Consider the following 16,371-nt stretch of genomic DNA (forward strand, 5'->3'; position numbering starts at 1 on the left):
CCTACAAGTCCCAGGACGAGCACAATGAGTGTGAAGGGGCTCCTGCTTCTGAATGAACACCTGGGTAAATACACAGACATGATCCCACAGCTGCCACGCTGTCATTCTAAGGAGGGTCCACTGCAAACTTTCAACTCCTTTTGAAGAGAAGGGGTTTCAGTAAATTTAGTCCCTGGCCAACCTTGGACAAACACATCAAATCAGGATTTGGACCATAAAAACACACTAGATAGGGCCGATAACTAGCTGGAAAAAAAAAAGGCCTTAGCAATACACTAACCTCATACATAGTAGAAAGAAAAGTCAATAAATGTTATCTTGAGAAACTGGGGGTTTTTTCGTTTGTTTTGTGGGGTTTTTTTGCTTGTTTGTTTGTTTTGGCCAATGTTGTGCAGCATGTGGGATCTTAGCTCCCTGACCAGGGATCGAACCCGGGCCCCCTGCAGTGGAAACGCAGAGTCCCAACCACTGGACCGCCAGGGGATTCCCAAGAAACTGGGTTTTGATCATTAAATTCTCACCAAAAACAGAAAATTATCTTCCATCTTTCAAATGAGAAGATCTAGATAAGAAGTTTGTAAGCGTTAAAGCAGAACCGTGGTAAGATACAGCTCTTTGTTATACAGACTCAGAGTAACTGTAGGTGAGACCTCAAGCCCAGAAAATTGTTGCTGCATAAAATAAAATCCTAATATAAAGTGTACATAATATGTAAACACTTCCAGGTTCCAGACTCTCCCAGCTGCACAGGGAGACGGTCTAGAGAAGGGTGGCAGCAGAGACACTGGCTCAGAGCACAGGCTCTGCATTTAATGACATGTGATTTGGGACAAATTCCCTCAACCCACCCGCACCTGTTTCCTCATCTCTAAAAGGGGGATGAAAACAGTACTTGCCTCGTGGGGCTGTTGGGAGAATTAAATGGGCTAATACGTGAGAAGCGCTTAGAACGATACTTGGCACGTAAAAAGAAGAGCTCAGAAATGATTAATCAAAATGCTGTCGACGTGACGAGTTACCTCTTCTCCTCCCTCATCTACTAGTGTCCACGTCCCCGATGCAGGCCCCGAGGAGGATGGATTCCGCTCACTGGGCTTCATGTGGCACAGGAACTCGGCTCGATTTCTAAAGGACAAGGGAAATCACTCCAATCACCTAAACATAAACACAGAAAGCCCACTGCGTGCATTCTGGATCATCTACTCGCCCTGAAGAAGAGTCAGACATCAACCCAACCTTCAAATGGTTTGAATTAGTAAATAAGAAATCATAACTGGCTAAAACTCAAGGAGACCAAAGCTTCGCTAATCGTGGTGTAGAGACCACAGCCATTCTGGGTCAATAATGATGAGGAACCGCAGAGAAGCAGTTACGCCAGCACAGTGCCCGCCCACAGCGGGGCCTCAGTACACCCAGGACCACACAGTACCTGAACTCTAACCGGCTCACAAAGTGTTCAGGAAACATGCTTTACTGAAAAAAAGGATAATCTGCAGGTAATGGAGAAGCTGGTTTAGGGGGAAAAGTACACCTAAACACCACGGGTAGGAGCAGCCCCTATATCCAGGCGGTGAGAGGGAGGAATCTGGGGGAATTCCTGCCAGCCAGGCTTTCACAAGGTGCTGGCTGGACCTGACGAGTCAGTGTAACCAGAGAAGTTTCTTCTCTGAGACCACCACCCAGTTCTCAGCTCTCTGCTCCTGCCTCTCTGGCCTAACCCTGAAAATTCATCCATTCCCTCCTTTCACCAGGAGCTCTCCTCCAAGACTTCCAGTTTCCAACCTGAGGGGCTCCAGTCCTGCAGCTCCACATGTCCACTGATAGTTGTCACTCGTACGTGTCCACTTGCAAACCCCAATGACCTCAAATTTTCCTCCTTACCCAACGGCTCTCCTTTCTGTCTTTTCGGTCTGTTGGGGCTGCCAACACCCTCTCAGTCACTCAGACTCAGAGTCTACAGAGTTAGGTCTGAGCCACCCTTGCCCACATTTTCTTATTTAATCAGCTACTTAATCCTTTCCTGGGAAGATGACCTTCCCGTTCCCCACTTTCTCCTTCCCACTACCAGCACCAATTGAGGCTGGGAGCAGATAGGCTTTCCTGGATCAAGAGCCAGTGGTAGTAACACAGTTCAAGGTCACCTGTACACACCTCTGCCTTCTCCCCCCACTTAAGGATGTGCCCTCTTGATGCTGGATTCGGTTCCAGAGCCAGGAGAGCCAGATGTCTGCAACCGTAGACAAGTCAATGCAAGAAAGGAAGCAAAAGCGCATCTTCTTCTGCCTCCAGTCCATCCTAATCTTCCTTAAATACAACTTTTACCCCTTTTCAAAAACCCTCAATTGCTACAAAGGCCAGACCATCTCAAGTATCTGTCTTAATTTCAAGGTCTTCTATAACCAGACTCACCCTAGTTGTTCATCTTTATTATCACCCCTCCCACACCCCTTCACTCCAGCCAAGCTGCTCTCCGAACTGCCCCCTGCACAGCTATCCTTCCCTGTACTGTGGGCCACTGCTCACTGTTCTCCCACCTACAGTGCCCTCCCTACTCCTCTCCTGGTGAAATCAGTTCCATTCTTCAAACCCAGCTCATCCACCTGGAACCCTCTGACTACTCCACTCTACTCTCTTTACTCTCTTCATTTCTACTGCATCAATCATAGCTTCACACAATTTAGCACTTGAATCTCTTTGACTGTGCTTTTTTTTTCCTCTGCCACTAAATCTCTCCTTCTAAGGAAGAGATCATCCTTTTTTTCTCCCCACAGCACCACAATGACATATATGACAGGAGTGGCAAATCCACTAAAAAGGAGGACCCAATGAAGTTAATCAGTTTTAAAAAAAAAAGCAGTTAAAAGGGTCACTTTGGGACAAAGGGTATTAAACCCAAAGAAAACCTGCAATGTTAAATTTTGGAATGCTGACTCTTCCCTTAGCAACTGTTTGGATCTGGGCAGTTTAGGAAGCCAATTGTTTGATAGAACATTTTCATTTCTACTTCACGAAGCTCTTCCACACTTACTTGACAGGAGACATTAGCAGGGCAAGGGACTGCATAAAATGAAAGACCCCTGATGGGTTATTCAACACTTTGATCTGAAATCAGAAAAGGAAAAGGCATACTGTAGAAAACCAACAACCCAAGTATCCATAACCTTAGTTCACCAGAATTTTGACAAAGGGAGCTGTTAAGGAAACAAAGATGGAACTGGCACCTCATCCACAAGAGTGAGAACACCTGTGGGTTACCTGGCAGTACTGACTGGGCTGTACTCAGAGAACAGAGGTAGCTGAGCCATTTACATTAATTACCTGAAACAATATGGGCGGGAGGAGTATACTGCTATCTTAATCCAAAGATAAATAAAAACAAAAAATCTTCCTTCTACCTAAAAAGATTCAAATTTCTTGCCACCAGAAATACTAAAGAAAAGGTAACATGGAGAATGACCTGGCATACATCTGGCTCATACCCACCTATCTGAGGGGTTGCTATGAGTAACAACACAACCCAAAGGCAAGCAGCAGAGACGCCTAAATTGATCGCACAGACCTGAGATCTCTGCTAATATTAAAGAACTTTGAGATACTTGTGGCTTCTTTTTTATCTGTACCAACTGTAGTGTGAGATGGATTAATTTAGGACGTTGCGTTGAATATTACAGAAAAAAGTCCTAGCAAGCCTTACTGCACAGAAATTTTACAGAATTAAATACTACTAAACCTACCAAGCCAGACTACAACTGAACTTTTTGCAATTCCATCTTAATTTCATCAATTTTGGGTGGTCCAAGAAGTTGCAGCATAATAACTCCTACGAATACAGACTGGATATATCCCAATAATTTTATTTTAAATATCAATATTTTTAAAGTAGGTTTATTTTTTAAAGCAACTTCTTCAGGAAAAATGTTTAACAAAATCGCCTCCCATTCTCTTCAACATTAGAAGGCCATTCATCATACCTGGATGAAAGGAACAGCCCATTTACTAACACCGGCCGGGCATCGAAGAATATGGTTTAGAAGGAAGAGGTGATCTCCAGGACAGCCAACTCTTTGTAACACTGACACCTGAACAATAAAGGATGTATAGTTTTACTATTTACAAAGACGAATGTTTTTAAGGGTCTAATGAAATCACTTATCCGATATTTAAATACATGTGATCTTTCAAAAGAGTAACCAGACATAAGATATACCACTGACTGGTTGAGTTTCTACCACAGAGGTACACAGAGGCCTACGAACCTATGAGCACTCTGATAAAAATATCATAAGTAGTTTCTCTGCAAACCCAATTTTTATTATCTGGCAAATTACAAATCACTAATGTTCCTGGCCACACGTGAATAGATATAAGTCAAGTAGTTTAATCTATTCCCAGTTTGTAATAGTTTCTCAAATCCAAGTAAGTATGCTTAGAACCTCAGCCCATATCTAAGAATGAACCTAAAAAAAGCACCCAAGGCAGCTCCATTGAGAAACATAACCAGTAAACAACCTCTCCCCCTGTAGCACACCTGATATCTTTCCTGAAGTTCCCAAATCCTGATTTCTTTTATTTCCCTTAAAAACATTTTTTTAAAGTATAACTAAGTACAGCATTAAACATAAGATGATAAAAAAGTGATATGAACAACTTTTAGCTCACATACCTATATTCTGAATATACATCTAGTCTTAAATTTAGCATGCTTCCCACATTTCCATTTCCTCCTAAATCGAAGGCCAAAGATCATTTAACATAAACTTTATCAGACAGAAAAGCACTGTGTGCTTAATAATGCACTAGATAAGAATAACTTATTTCCACATGTCATGAGCAAAGAAAACGTCACTAACATATTAAACAAACTAGCTGAAGAAGCTATTAAAGAAAAACCTATAAGGAAACAGGAGATAATTCTTAAATTATCAGGGAAATAAAGGACAGTATACTATGTCTATTTCCTTACCAATTTCTGCAGCCAGAGAAGAATATCGTCATGGAACTGAGTATCTTCATTAACTCTCCTGGTGAACATGAATAAGACACTAATGCACTCCTTTAGCTGACACAGATCAGAGGGAATGCTTTCTACCTGTTTAGAAGCTATAAATTAAAAAGAGGATTAAATGAGTCCCATATAAATAGTATTTGTGGGAGTATAGTATAGTGTCTCTACTTAAAATAAATAAATAAGTAAACTATTTAAAATATTTAATTCAGATGAAAATCCAAGGAGAAAAGTTACATCAAAATATCTGAGTTTCTACTAAATACGTAAACCGAAAAAACTATTTAACCTCGTGAAGTATTTCAAAGCAAGAAAAAATTAACTTCATCAAAATTTTTTATTTAAAAATCAGCAAATCTCTGGCCTAGCCCCAGCTCTCTGATTAGTTATGAAAACGATAAGGGGGAAGGATTTTTTTATTTTAAATAATCCTAGTATCTCTCCAAGAAATAAAAATTGCATAAGTAATACTTATCATATAGTAAAGGCTAATTTCTTTTTTTTTTTTTAATAAATTTATTTATTTATTTATTTTTGGCCACGTTGGGTCTTCGTTGCTGTGCACGGGCTTTCTCTAGTTGCGGCGAGCGGGGGCTACTCTTCATTGTGGTGCGCGGGCTTCTCACTGCGGTGGCTTCTCTTGTTGTGGAGCACAGGCCCTAGGCGCATGGGCTTCAGTAGTTGTGGCGTGCGGGCCTCAGTGGTTGTGGCTCACGGGCTCTAGAGTGCAGGCTCAGTAGTTGTAGCGCACGGGCTTAGTTGCTCCGCGGCATGTGGGATCTTCCCAGACTCAAACCTGTGTCCCCTGCATTGGCAGGTGGATTCTTAACCACTGAGCCACCAAGAAAGCCCAAGGCTAATTTCTTAAAACCCAAAATAAGATGAAAAATTCAGAACATTATAAATGCTCTGATGAAAATTAAACACCCCAACAAAATGGACAAGCAAAAATAAAGTGCAACAGACAGAGAATGAAAAAGTATTGTGATTATTAGTTTTAGAATCAAAAACTATATTTGGACTTGAATTGGTAACGAGCACATAAATTAGGACAGTAAGAGACATTAATGATAAAAAGTAAACTTTCGGCTTCCTAGAGAAGCAGAGAATGACAGCCCACGGGGTAGGGAGACCTGGCACTGCTCCCAAGAAATGTTATTAAGGCAGATCTCAGTCCTATATTAGGGGAGGTAAGGTAAAACAGCAAGCACAAATTATCCCTTATAATATCAGCACACAGTAGATTCAACCAGATTGTATGCCTCAATTCTTTTTATATTTTAGACCACAAGAAAGAGTGAGACTTTCATTACTTACACACCTTGGCCTTCCTGATGAATTGCTAAAGATCTCAGAACAGCCGAACTATTGAGTAATGTGTAGATGTAAGACTCCACTTGCAACCGTGAGAGCACAGAAGTGTAAGAATGCAGCGCCAAGGTCTGGTGGAGGTGCTCAGATTTGGCATCAAACAGTTTTTTTAGCTCTCCCAGTGCATTTTCATTCATCTCCACTCTCTGGTAGCGATGATGGCCTGAAACTTTCACTTGATCAGCACAGATACCCTAGCAGTGGGCAAAAGGGTAAGATATGAAGCCAGTTACTCTTTGCTCTTGAAGCCTGTATACAATACACAGGCTTCGGTACCATCTTCAAAGAGCTTACAAATCACAGTGAGGGAACAATACTACCACGTAGAAAACAATAAAGCTACTATACAACCAGGTGCCAATCACAAAGGCATCACAAGTTCAGAGACGAGAAGAGAAACCCTAAAACGCAGTAGGCGGGGAAAGGTGCAAGAAAACAATAGAGCTTGTCTCTAAGACCCTCATGATTGATGACCTTACCTTCTACTTTATAAACACTGAGGTCAATGTGATATCCCTCAACTTCAAGAGACCTCAAAACATCTCTGTACTTAACCTCACCATTCTTTGTGATTCTGCTCAAAACAAACCCCTCCTTTCCAATACTACCCCTCCAACTGTTTTCTTGATTCTATTCTCTCCTTTTCAGTATTTTCAAGTTTCCCTCTCCACAGGATCCTTCCTATCTACAAAGAGATACACAGGTCTCCAAGGAATGATGATTAGGGTTGGGGGAAATCACCCGTTTCTCCCTGACATCTCTTCCATCTTCCCTTCGCTGCTGAACTTGTCAAGAGTGGCCTTCTCTTCCTCGCCATCCCTCCCAGGCCACTATGCAATGGCTTTCCTGATGGCACCTTGGCCTCCCTAGGGTCACATCTTATTGCCTTCCCTATTTTCTCATTTCCTCTTGACCTCGTTCCATGGATCATCCTCCCCTTGACACTCTCTACCCATTAGATGTTCCTGGCATTATGCCTAAGGTCACAAGCTAAACAGCCCACGGGCTGAATCTGACCTGGAGACATGACTTGCTTTGGCCTCTACTGTGCATGAGTGAGTGTGTGTGTGTGTGTGTGTGTGTGTGTGTGTGGATTTAGTTGCCAACATTTACAAATCAGGATCCCTCACATAAAAATCCAGGTTTCTAGCTTCTCTTAGAAAAATATAAGATGTGGCAATGCTGAACCAATATAACCTCACAGCAACAATCAACTATAACACAAGAGCAGCTCCCCCTGCTGGACCAGGCATGAGCTTACCCAGTGATCACCGTCCCACTCGACCTGTTTCACTTCTCCAGGTTACCTGCCTGGCCCCTGTGGGCACATGACACTATGACTCCTGCTCTCAATTACTATGGGCTAAGACAGGGTCAGTGGGTAAAAGGAGCAGACTCCAGACCTCAATGGCATCACAGGAATAGCAGCTCCACTGCAAATTCCCCAGGCTCCTGCAAGCTTTACAGAACACTAGTCAATATACCTGTACAGACAACTGTTCCTCCTTGAAGTGCCACAGTCGACTTTTGGCATTTTGGCAATCAGACATCAGAGCAAGGAGCTCAGCTTCAGCCAGCAGCAGCTGCTTCCTACAGCGAGAGTAGTTCAAAAGCAACTCATAAAATTCATGCCTGTCCTGATGAGCCATGCTGTCAAATTCTTCTAAATATGACTCAACATTTTCCAGCCATGAACCAGGCTCAAAGACTTTTAGCTGTTCTTCAGTAAATGGTACTACTTCTGGTTGAGATGGGAGCTCCGGGTAGAGTCGCTCATTACGAAGCAAGGGTTTCACTGCCACCAAAGCCGGTACATACCCAGCAGTTTCAGCTGGCAACTGGGGATACAGTTTTTTCCCTCTAGGTGGCTGAAAAATGTCTTTGGCTTCACAAGAACTCTGCAAGCCAACATTTTGTAGCACCTCTGAAGAAAGACCCAAGGCTTCTTTGTCTTCTCTCCTATTCTGAGTATCTCTGACCTTCAAATTTTCCACTTCCTGCTGAATATAAGAAACATTAGATTGCAGTGTGCTTTCCAAAGGTCCACATTGTACCAGTTTATCTTCCTCCATTTCCGCAATGTTCTCGGGGGGTTCTACTTTGGTTCCGACATTGCCTCCAGGATCGACCTTCGGCTTGACTGCATCATCTCCAGCACAGGCTCTGATCTCCTCTCCCTCCTTTAGACTCTCTGTTTTACATGTCAGGGACTCTTCATTGCTTAGAGTTAAGGAGGTGAGTGGTACATCAAACATTTCACTCTCGTTTTGTCGACTAGCATCATTCTGGAGCTGGGAATCAGTTAACTCCTTTAGATGGTCTCCTTTGAATTCACAAGCTGGGGTAGGGACTTCCAGCTCTCTGGAGGTTTTTGGAAGGGAGCCTTCATCAGACTCTTCCCTCTGAAGAGTTTCATATTTCTTCTTTTCCTAAAAACAAGATTTATAATGTGAAATAATTTATAACAATAACTGATGCTTTCAACATGAAGAATTTTTAAATTGTATTAAAAAATCTAAGTTCACTTCATAAGCAGTGTGTTTCATATTTCATATTATTCAATTTTGAGAATGCTGAATTTGGGAGATTCACTAGTCTAATCCCTACAGAGGAAGACATGAGAATGAGCAACAAATTATGATTCAAGAATGGAGAAGGAAAGTCTTAATTAGGCTGCTCTCCATTCTGCTAGAGGTTAAGTAAGAGAGAACAGTCTCCAAGTATCTTAGGCTTCAACAGGTTTGCATCCTGACAAACATATTTATTCAAATTTCAGGCAGAAAAAGTCAGGACAACTTGAGCAATGAAATAAATAACTATAGTACTGGATTATAACCTCAGAATAAAATAAATATCCATGAGTCCATACTCACGTAACTAAATATATAAACATATATATATATATATATATGTATTTTTTTTCTTAATGGACAAGAAGTGGCACTCTTCCTTACAGAAGTCCAATTAATAAATGTAGATGGAATGAGAAAAACAGAAAATCACGATTAGAACACCATGGTAATAACTGCCACAGGCAAGAGGAAAGATCTACTAAGTAATGAAAGTGAGTGAAAATTGAAGCAGAAGCAGAATATTTGTATAGTCTCAAAGTATCCCCTAAATATTTAGGAATTACAAAGGGAAAAATCGTAAGTTTCAGTGGAGAATCCTGGCAGTCAACACCTTAACCAAGTGATCAGGGTCACTATAACCAGTAATACATCCCCATACGATGTTCTGAGAAGGCTTATCCCCTCTTCAGTACCCTTTCTAATAATGTATAACCTCAATCTAAGCATGAGAAAACACCAGACAAAAACCCAAATTAAGGAAAAGTCTACAAAATAACTGAAGTGTTGTGATCATCAAAGAAAAGACAAGACTGAGGAACTATCAAAAGACTGGAGAAAACTATTAGAGACATGACAACTGAATGCAATGTAGGATCTTGGATTGGACACTGGAACAGACAAAGGACATTAGCAAGAAAACTGGTGAAATTCAAAAGAGTTCTATATTTTAGTTAATAGCATTGTGCCAATGTTAATTTGTTGGTTGTGATAAATGTTCTACAACACAGAATTTACAGTTACATAACACAAGAAGATGCTGGATGAAAGGCATATAGAACTCTCTGTATTATATTTGTAACTTATTAAATCCAAAATTAATTCCAAAAAAACCAAAAACCAAAAATAAGTTAACCATTTAAAAAACAAGATAAAATAAATTATGGTTTTTTTGTTTGTTTGTTTGTTTCTTTGTTTTTATGGCTGTGTTGGGTCTTCGTTTCTGTGCGAGGGCTTTCTCTAGTTGTGGCAAGCGGGGGCCACTCTTCATCGCAGTGCGCGGGCCTCTCACCATCGCGGCCTCTGTTATTGCGGAGCACAGGCTCCAGACGCGCAGGCTCAGTAATTGTGGCTCACGGGCCCAGTTGCTCCGCGGCATGTGGGATCTTCCCAGACCAGGGCTCGAACCCAAGTCCCCTGCATTGGCAGGCAGATTCTCAACCACTGCACCACCAGGGAAGCCCTAAATTATGGTTTTTTTAATGAAGTATCTCTGGCATTAACACACAAACTAGATACATAGGAAAGAAGCCTGGATAAAAAAGAAAAAAAAATATGGAAATATTTATTATTTATTTATTTAAATAAAATTGTTACATCCAAAGAAACTAAAAAATGACTGACTCACTCAAATACTTCCCTCACTGTAAAATTTTTTTTTTTTTAACGTGGGGTGTTTTTTGGCTGTGTTGGGTCTTCGTTGCTTCACGCGGGCTTTCTCTAGTTGAGGCGAGCGGGGGCTACTCTTCACTGTGGTGCAAGGGCTTCTCATTGTGGTGGCTTCTCTTGTTGAGAAGCACGGGCTCTACATGCACGGGCTTCAGTAGTTGCAGCACGTGGGCTCAGTAGTTGTGTCTCGCGGGTTCTAGAGCACAGGCTCAGTAGTTGTGGCGCACGGGCTTAGTTGCTCCGCGGCCTGTGGGATCTTCCCGGACCAGGGCTCGAACCCGTGTCCCCTGCATCGGCAGGTGGATTCTTAACCACTGCGCCACCAGGGAAGTCCCCACTGTGAAATTTTAAGGAAGGCAAAATGATGGCTACAAAGTTATCAGTGATTTTGGATTATGTTGTCCAGCAAACGTCCAGCAAAAAAAAGCTGACAAGTAAATAGCCAAAAAAGTAAAACATTTATATGCACCTAATATTAGGAAGAAAAGACGAATGTTTCTGAAATGGAATTTGAGCTCAACTTGCTGGTAATGAACTACCAAATGTTTACAAATGGTAGTGATGCAAGAAGCAACGTGTCCCTCCAAAATTACTTTAATCTGCACTGTGAACCGTGGATATCAGATTCAGAGGACAGCCACACAGTGCATACAAACCACTTTGCCAAACTGCCTAAAATCATGAATACCAGGAAAGCATTACATGAGTATTTATAAGAAAATGAAAAAGTGGGTCCAATTACACTGCAATGATGTTTAGCACACTAGCTATAATAAATAGGTTTGTCAGATTGAGAGGTCAGAGAAAGAAAATTAGGAGAGGGAGGCCAGTGGTTACTACAGTGGGAGAAATACTGGTGTACTGGTCAGGGCAGAGGCCAAATTTTAGTGAGCTGAACAATCATGAAGTGAAATTAAGAAAACAATTTCATTTATAATGAACAGAGAACAAAATACTTTGGGATAAGCTTAACAAAAGAAATGTAAAATTTATACCCTGAATATTACAAAACAAAATTTGAAAGAAATTAAAGACTAATAAGTGAAAACACATTCCATTTTCATGGATCAGATCACAATATTGTTAATATGGCAATACTCCTCAAATTGATATACAAATTCAACACCATCTCTATCAAAATCCCAGCTGCCTTTTTTGCAGAAAATGACAAGCTGATCCTTAACTTCATAAGGAAATGCAAGGAACCCAGAATAGATGAAACAATCTTGAAAAAGAAGAACAAAGTTGGAGATCTCATGCTTCGCAATTTCAAAATCTACTACAAAATTACAATAATAAAGACAGTGTGGTTCTAGCACATGGAAAGACAAACAGATCAATGAAACAGAGCTGAGAATCCAGAAATAAACTTTTTTTTTTATTAACATTTTTTATTTCTTGTCTTTTTTTTTTTCAAGTTGTTGGGAGCTTTTTATTTATTTCTTTTAACGTCTTTATTGGAGTATAATTGCTTTACAATGGTGTGTTAGTTTCTGCTGTAAAACAAAGTGAATCAGCTATATGTATACATATATCCCCGTATCTCCTCCCTCTTGCGTCTCGCTCCCACCATCCCTATCCCACCCCTCTAGGTGGACACAAAGCAACAAACAGATTTCCCTGTGCTATGCAGCTGCTTCCAACAGCTATCTGTTTTACATTTGGTAGTGTATATATGTCCATGCCACTCTCTCACTTCATCCCAGCTTACCTTTCCCCCGCCCCATATCCACAAGTCCATTCTCTACAACACCGTCTTTATTCCTGTCCTGCCCCTAGGTTTTTTGTTTGTTTTTTTTTAACATCTTTATTGGAGAATAATTGCTTTACAATGGTGTGTTAGTTTCTGCTTTATCATGTACCACAATGTTCACTGCAGCTCTGTGTACAATAGCCAGGACATGGAAGCAACCTAAGTGTCCATCAATAGATGAATGGATAAAGAAGATGTGGCACATATATACAATGGAATATTACTCAGCCATAAAAAGAAATGAAACTGAGTTATTTGTAGTGAGGTGGATGGCCCTAGAGTCTGTACATACAGAGTGAAGTAAGTCAGAAAGAGAAAAACAAATACCATATGCTAGCTAACACATATATATGGAATCTAAAAAAACAAAAAAAAAAAGGTCATGAAGAACCTAGGGGCAAGACGGGAATAAAGACGCAGACCTACTAGAGAATGGACTTGAGGATACGGGAAGGGGGAAGGGTAAGCTGGCACAAAGTGAGAGAGTGGCATGGACATATATACACTACCAAATGTAAAATAGCTAGTGGGAAGCAGCCGCATAGCACAGGGAGATCAGCTCGGTGCTTTGTGACCACCTAGAGGGGTGGGATAAGGAGGGTGGGAGGGAGGGAGACACAAGAGGGAAGAGGTATGGGGATATATGTGTATGTATAACTGATTCACTTTGTTATAAAGCAGAAATAAACTCTTATATTTAAGGTCAATTGATTTTCAACAAGGATGCCACGACAATTCAATGGGGAAAGAACAGCCTTCAGCAAATGGTGCTAAACAACTGGATATCCAAAGAATAAAATTGTACCCCTATCTTATATCATATACAAAAATTAACAAAAAGGATCATAGACCTAACATAAGATCTAAAACTTCTAAACTTTTCAAAAAAAACATAGAGTAAATCTTAGTGACCTTGGTTTAGGCAAAGCCTTGTTAGACATGACACCAAAAGCATAGCAACAAAAGAAAAAAGTAGATAAATTGGACTTCATAAAAATTTTAAGATTTTGTGCTGAAAATCAAAATATGAAGAAAGTGGAAAGACAACCCCACAGAATGGAAGAAAATGTCTTCAAATCAATTATCGTATTAAGGGCCTTATATACAGAATAAAAAGAAAAGAACTCTTGTAACTCAAGAATAAAAAGACGAACAATCCAATTTAAAAATGGGCAAAGGATCTGAACAGACATTTCTCCAAAGATAATACAAATGGCACATAAAAAGATGCTTAACATTATTAGTCATCAGAGAAATGCAAATCAAAATCACAATGAGGTAACATATCACACCCACTAAAATGACTAAAGTCAGATGATTATAAGTGTTGACAAGGATGTAGAAAAATTAGTACCCTCAAACACTGCTGGAGGGAAGCGAACATGACGCTTCTCTATGCAAAAGAGTTTGGCATTCCGAACCATGGTGATGGTGACACAATCTTGGATCATACCAAAAACCACTGTATTATACACTTTAAATAAGTATAGTGTGTGAATTATACCTCATTAAAGCTGTTAGATGAAAAAATGGAAGATTTTAAAAACTCAGAGAGTTGAGAAATAAATGAAAAGTAAGGAAGTAGAGACGGGAATGTGAAATAGAGGGAGAAAATTTTAGTTGCCTTTTCTTAAACTGTAAGAGACCTCTGGGGGTGTTAAATGTTAACTGGAAGAGAAGATAGGGAGCTGGAAGTAGGCCAAGATGGGCCACAAGATCAAGGGCACAGCAAATAAACACACCTCCTCCAACCCACAGGCCACCTCAGGCTTCATCTCCAGCCTGTCCCTCAGGTAGTTTTTAACTTCCCTTTGCCAAGGGAAGTTGTTGCCCAACTCTGACCCCACCAAACCACTTCCTCTTTCCCTACTCCATGACTGCTCTTGCAATTTCAAATTCTTCCCCTCAACTAAATAAAATGAAGTCTCCAGCTGCTACTATCAAACTTGCAGGCCCACATCCAGCAGATCTACCTTCCTGGGAATAATCACAACCATAACAGCAACAGATAATGTGGTTAGATAATCAATTAAAGAATTTTTTAAACCTTCCTAATGCTCCCAGGGAAGAACACATAAGACTTCGGGCTTTATTTCCCTTGGGGGTGGAACTCAGTGCTTCTCTGTTTAATTCTCCACCTGTGTTGTTACGAAGTTAGGTCCAAAGAGGAATTAACCTGGGGTTGCCCCAGGAAAGGAGGTGAGGGAAAGGAGAGAAAAGCTGGTAATTCGATTCAAAGAATGGACTGGCCAGATCAGAGAAGGAAGGCGGGAGGAAAGGATGAACAACTGCGAGACACACAACTGTTTGAGAGGGTAGCAAAGGCCTGCCCCTGCCCCTCACAGATCCCTGGATAGGACAGGATGTCTGGGGTGCATATGCGGAGGGAAAAGGGATTCACTGTGTTCATCACCAACGCCATGGCCTCTAAGCAGTGGTGAGCTCCCTGTGGCTCAATTCACTTCTCCAAAGCACAGAATAGCGGAGCAGGTCCTGAAAGGTCTCCTAGCCTCCAGCCTCTGCCCTACCACCAATTCATCCCAAACACCACTATAAGACTGGTCTCCCTAACACACTACCCTGAACACCACAAAAACAATCACAGCTCTCCACTTAATGAAAGTCTGACTCTTAACTTCGGCACTCAGTGCCTTTGATGACTCAGTTATGATCCTGTCCCAAGACAAAATCTTCAATGACCACATCAACCCTTCCGCAGCACATGCTTTACTCTGAACTCTGCAGTGTGTACTTGCCATCTGACCCTGGTCACGTGCTACCACATATGGTTATTTATCTTTATGTTGTGTCCCCTAAATGACCACAAATATCTTGAGACCAGAGAATATATCTTATGCCTTTTTGGATCTGATCTGCCTCTGATTTTCAACACTTTGTTCAATAAACATTTCTGAAAACAATAATGATGACTTATAATTCACAAGAATTTACTGAGTACCAACTGTATGCTGAGCTCCTAGGTACTAGCATCCTAAAATGAAGAAATTATTGAATTATCCAACAAATGTGCTCTAGCACATTCAGAAGTTTATTTTTATATGCCTCGCAGAAAGCAAAGGGACTATCCAATGAATTCAGAGGAAACTGAACTTTTATGCCAAAATCTGAATCAAATTTTACACTTAAGATACAAAATTTCATTTAAAAACAAAAAAGAAAGCCAACTTCCAATTACTTTGCCTACTTGAGTTAACCAGAGATAAAGATTAGAACCTACTGTATATATAACAATCATTATAGATCACAGAATAAAATTCAAACAGAACTCCATGTGTATCAAGTTGTGTGTGCAAAAATTAGTGCTTACATAATTTTATTTTAACCAAAAGACACGTTTCTTACAACTGAAAATGGCCTAGAGATTAATATTTCTTGATTTTTGATCTCTACATAAGTTACATACAGGTAGAGAACCAATTTTAAAATAATTCCACAGGAGAAAAAATAATCAAGAAGTTATACAGAAACAGAAGAGTTGTTAATAAACATAGAAAGACATACTTAACCATACATTACAGTGAATATGCCCTAGAGTGTTGGTGTATGTGTGGGGAAAAAACATAAAGAGCACATAACAAACTGCTACCAACAGTTATCTCCAAGAGATGGAATTCAGGGCATTTCATTTCTGTGTTGTATACTTCTCTCTCTGTGTGTATATACTCATACATACACACTTTTTTTAAGCAATGAGCACTTTTGTAATCAGAAAAAAAGTTTTGTTTTTTTTTTTAAGTTCTAGAAAATAAATGGTCACTTTCCATTCATCACTTGCAGTTCTTCCTCTTTAAACTGTACTAAGTAAAAAAAATTACAACTCCTTTCCATCCTTAAAAATATTAATGAGCTACTTCTTCATAAATGATAATGGTTCAATTTTACACACTACATAGAATACTTTAGTGGGATTACTTTATTTTTTTTTTCATTATTCTGAAAATATTTATTAGGTAACTATTACTGTATGTTAGGCATAGTTCTAG

The 16,371-nt window shown here is 40.3% G+C and overlaps 1 protein-coding gene across 2 annotated transcripts in view; it reads right to left on the minus strand.

Annotated features, from left to right (window-relative positions):
• EPG5 (ectopic P-granules autophagy protein 5 homolog) overlaps positions 1-16,371 on the minus strand; it is a 123,808-nt gene that overhangs the window by 101,597 nt on the left and 5,840 nt on the right. For both annotated transcript variants that reach the window (XM_036874785.1, XM_036874784.1), the window contains exons 2-7: positions 7,861-8,805; positions 6,327-6,570; positions 4,964-5,100; positions 3,972-4,079; positions 3,029-3,102; positions 1,020-1,125 (exon numbers count right to left, since the gene is read on the minus strand). In XM_036874785.1, coding sequence (XP_036730680.1) covers positions 1,020-1,125; positions 3,029-3,102; positions 3,972-4,079; positions 4,964-5,100; positions 6,327-6,570; positions 7,861-8,805 — 1,614 coding nt within the window. The remainder of the gene's footprint in view (positions 1-1,019; positions 1,126-3,028; positions 3,103-3,971; positions 4,080-4,963; positions 5,101-6,326; positions 6,571-7,860; positions 8,806-16,371) is intronic.

This window comes from Balaenoptera musculus, chromosome 14 (assembly GCF_009873245.2).
Source record: "Balaenoptera musculus isolate JJ_BM4_2016_0621 chromosome 14, mBalMus1.pri.v3, whole genome shotgun sequence".
NCBI lineage: Eukaryota > Metazoa > Chordata > Mammalia > Artiodactyla > Balaenopteridae > Balaenoptera > Balaenoptera musculus.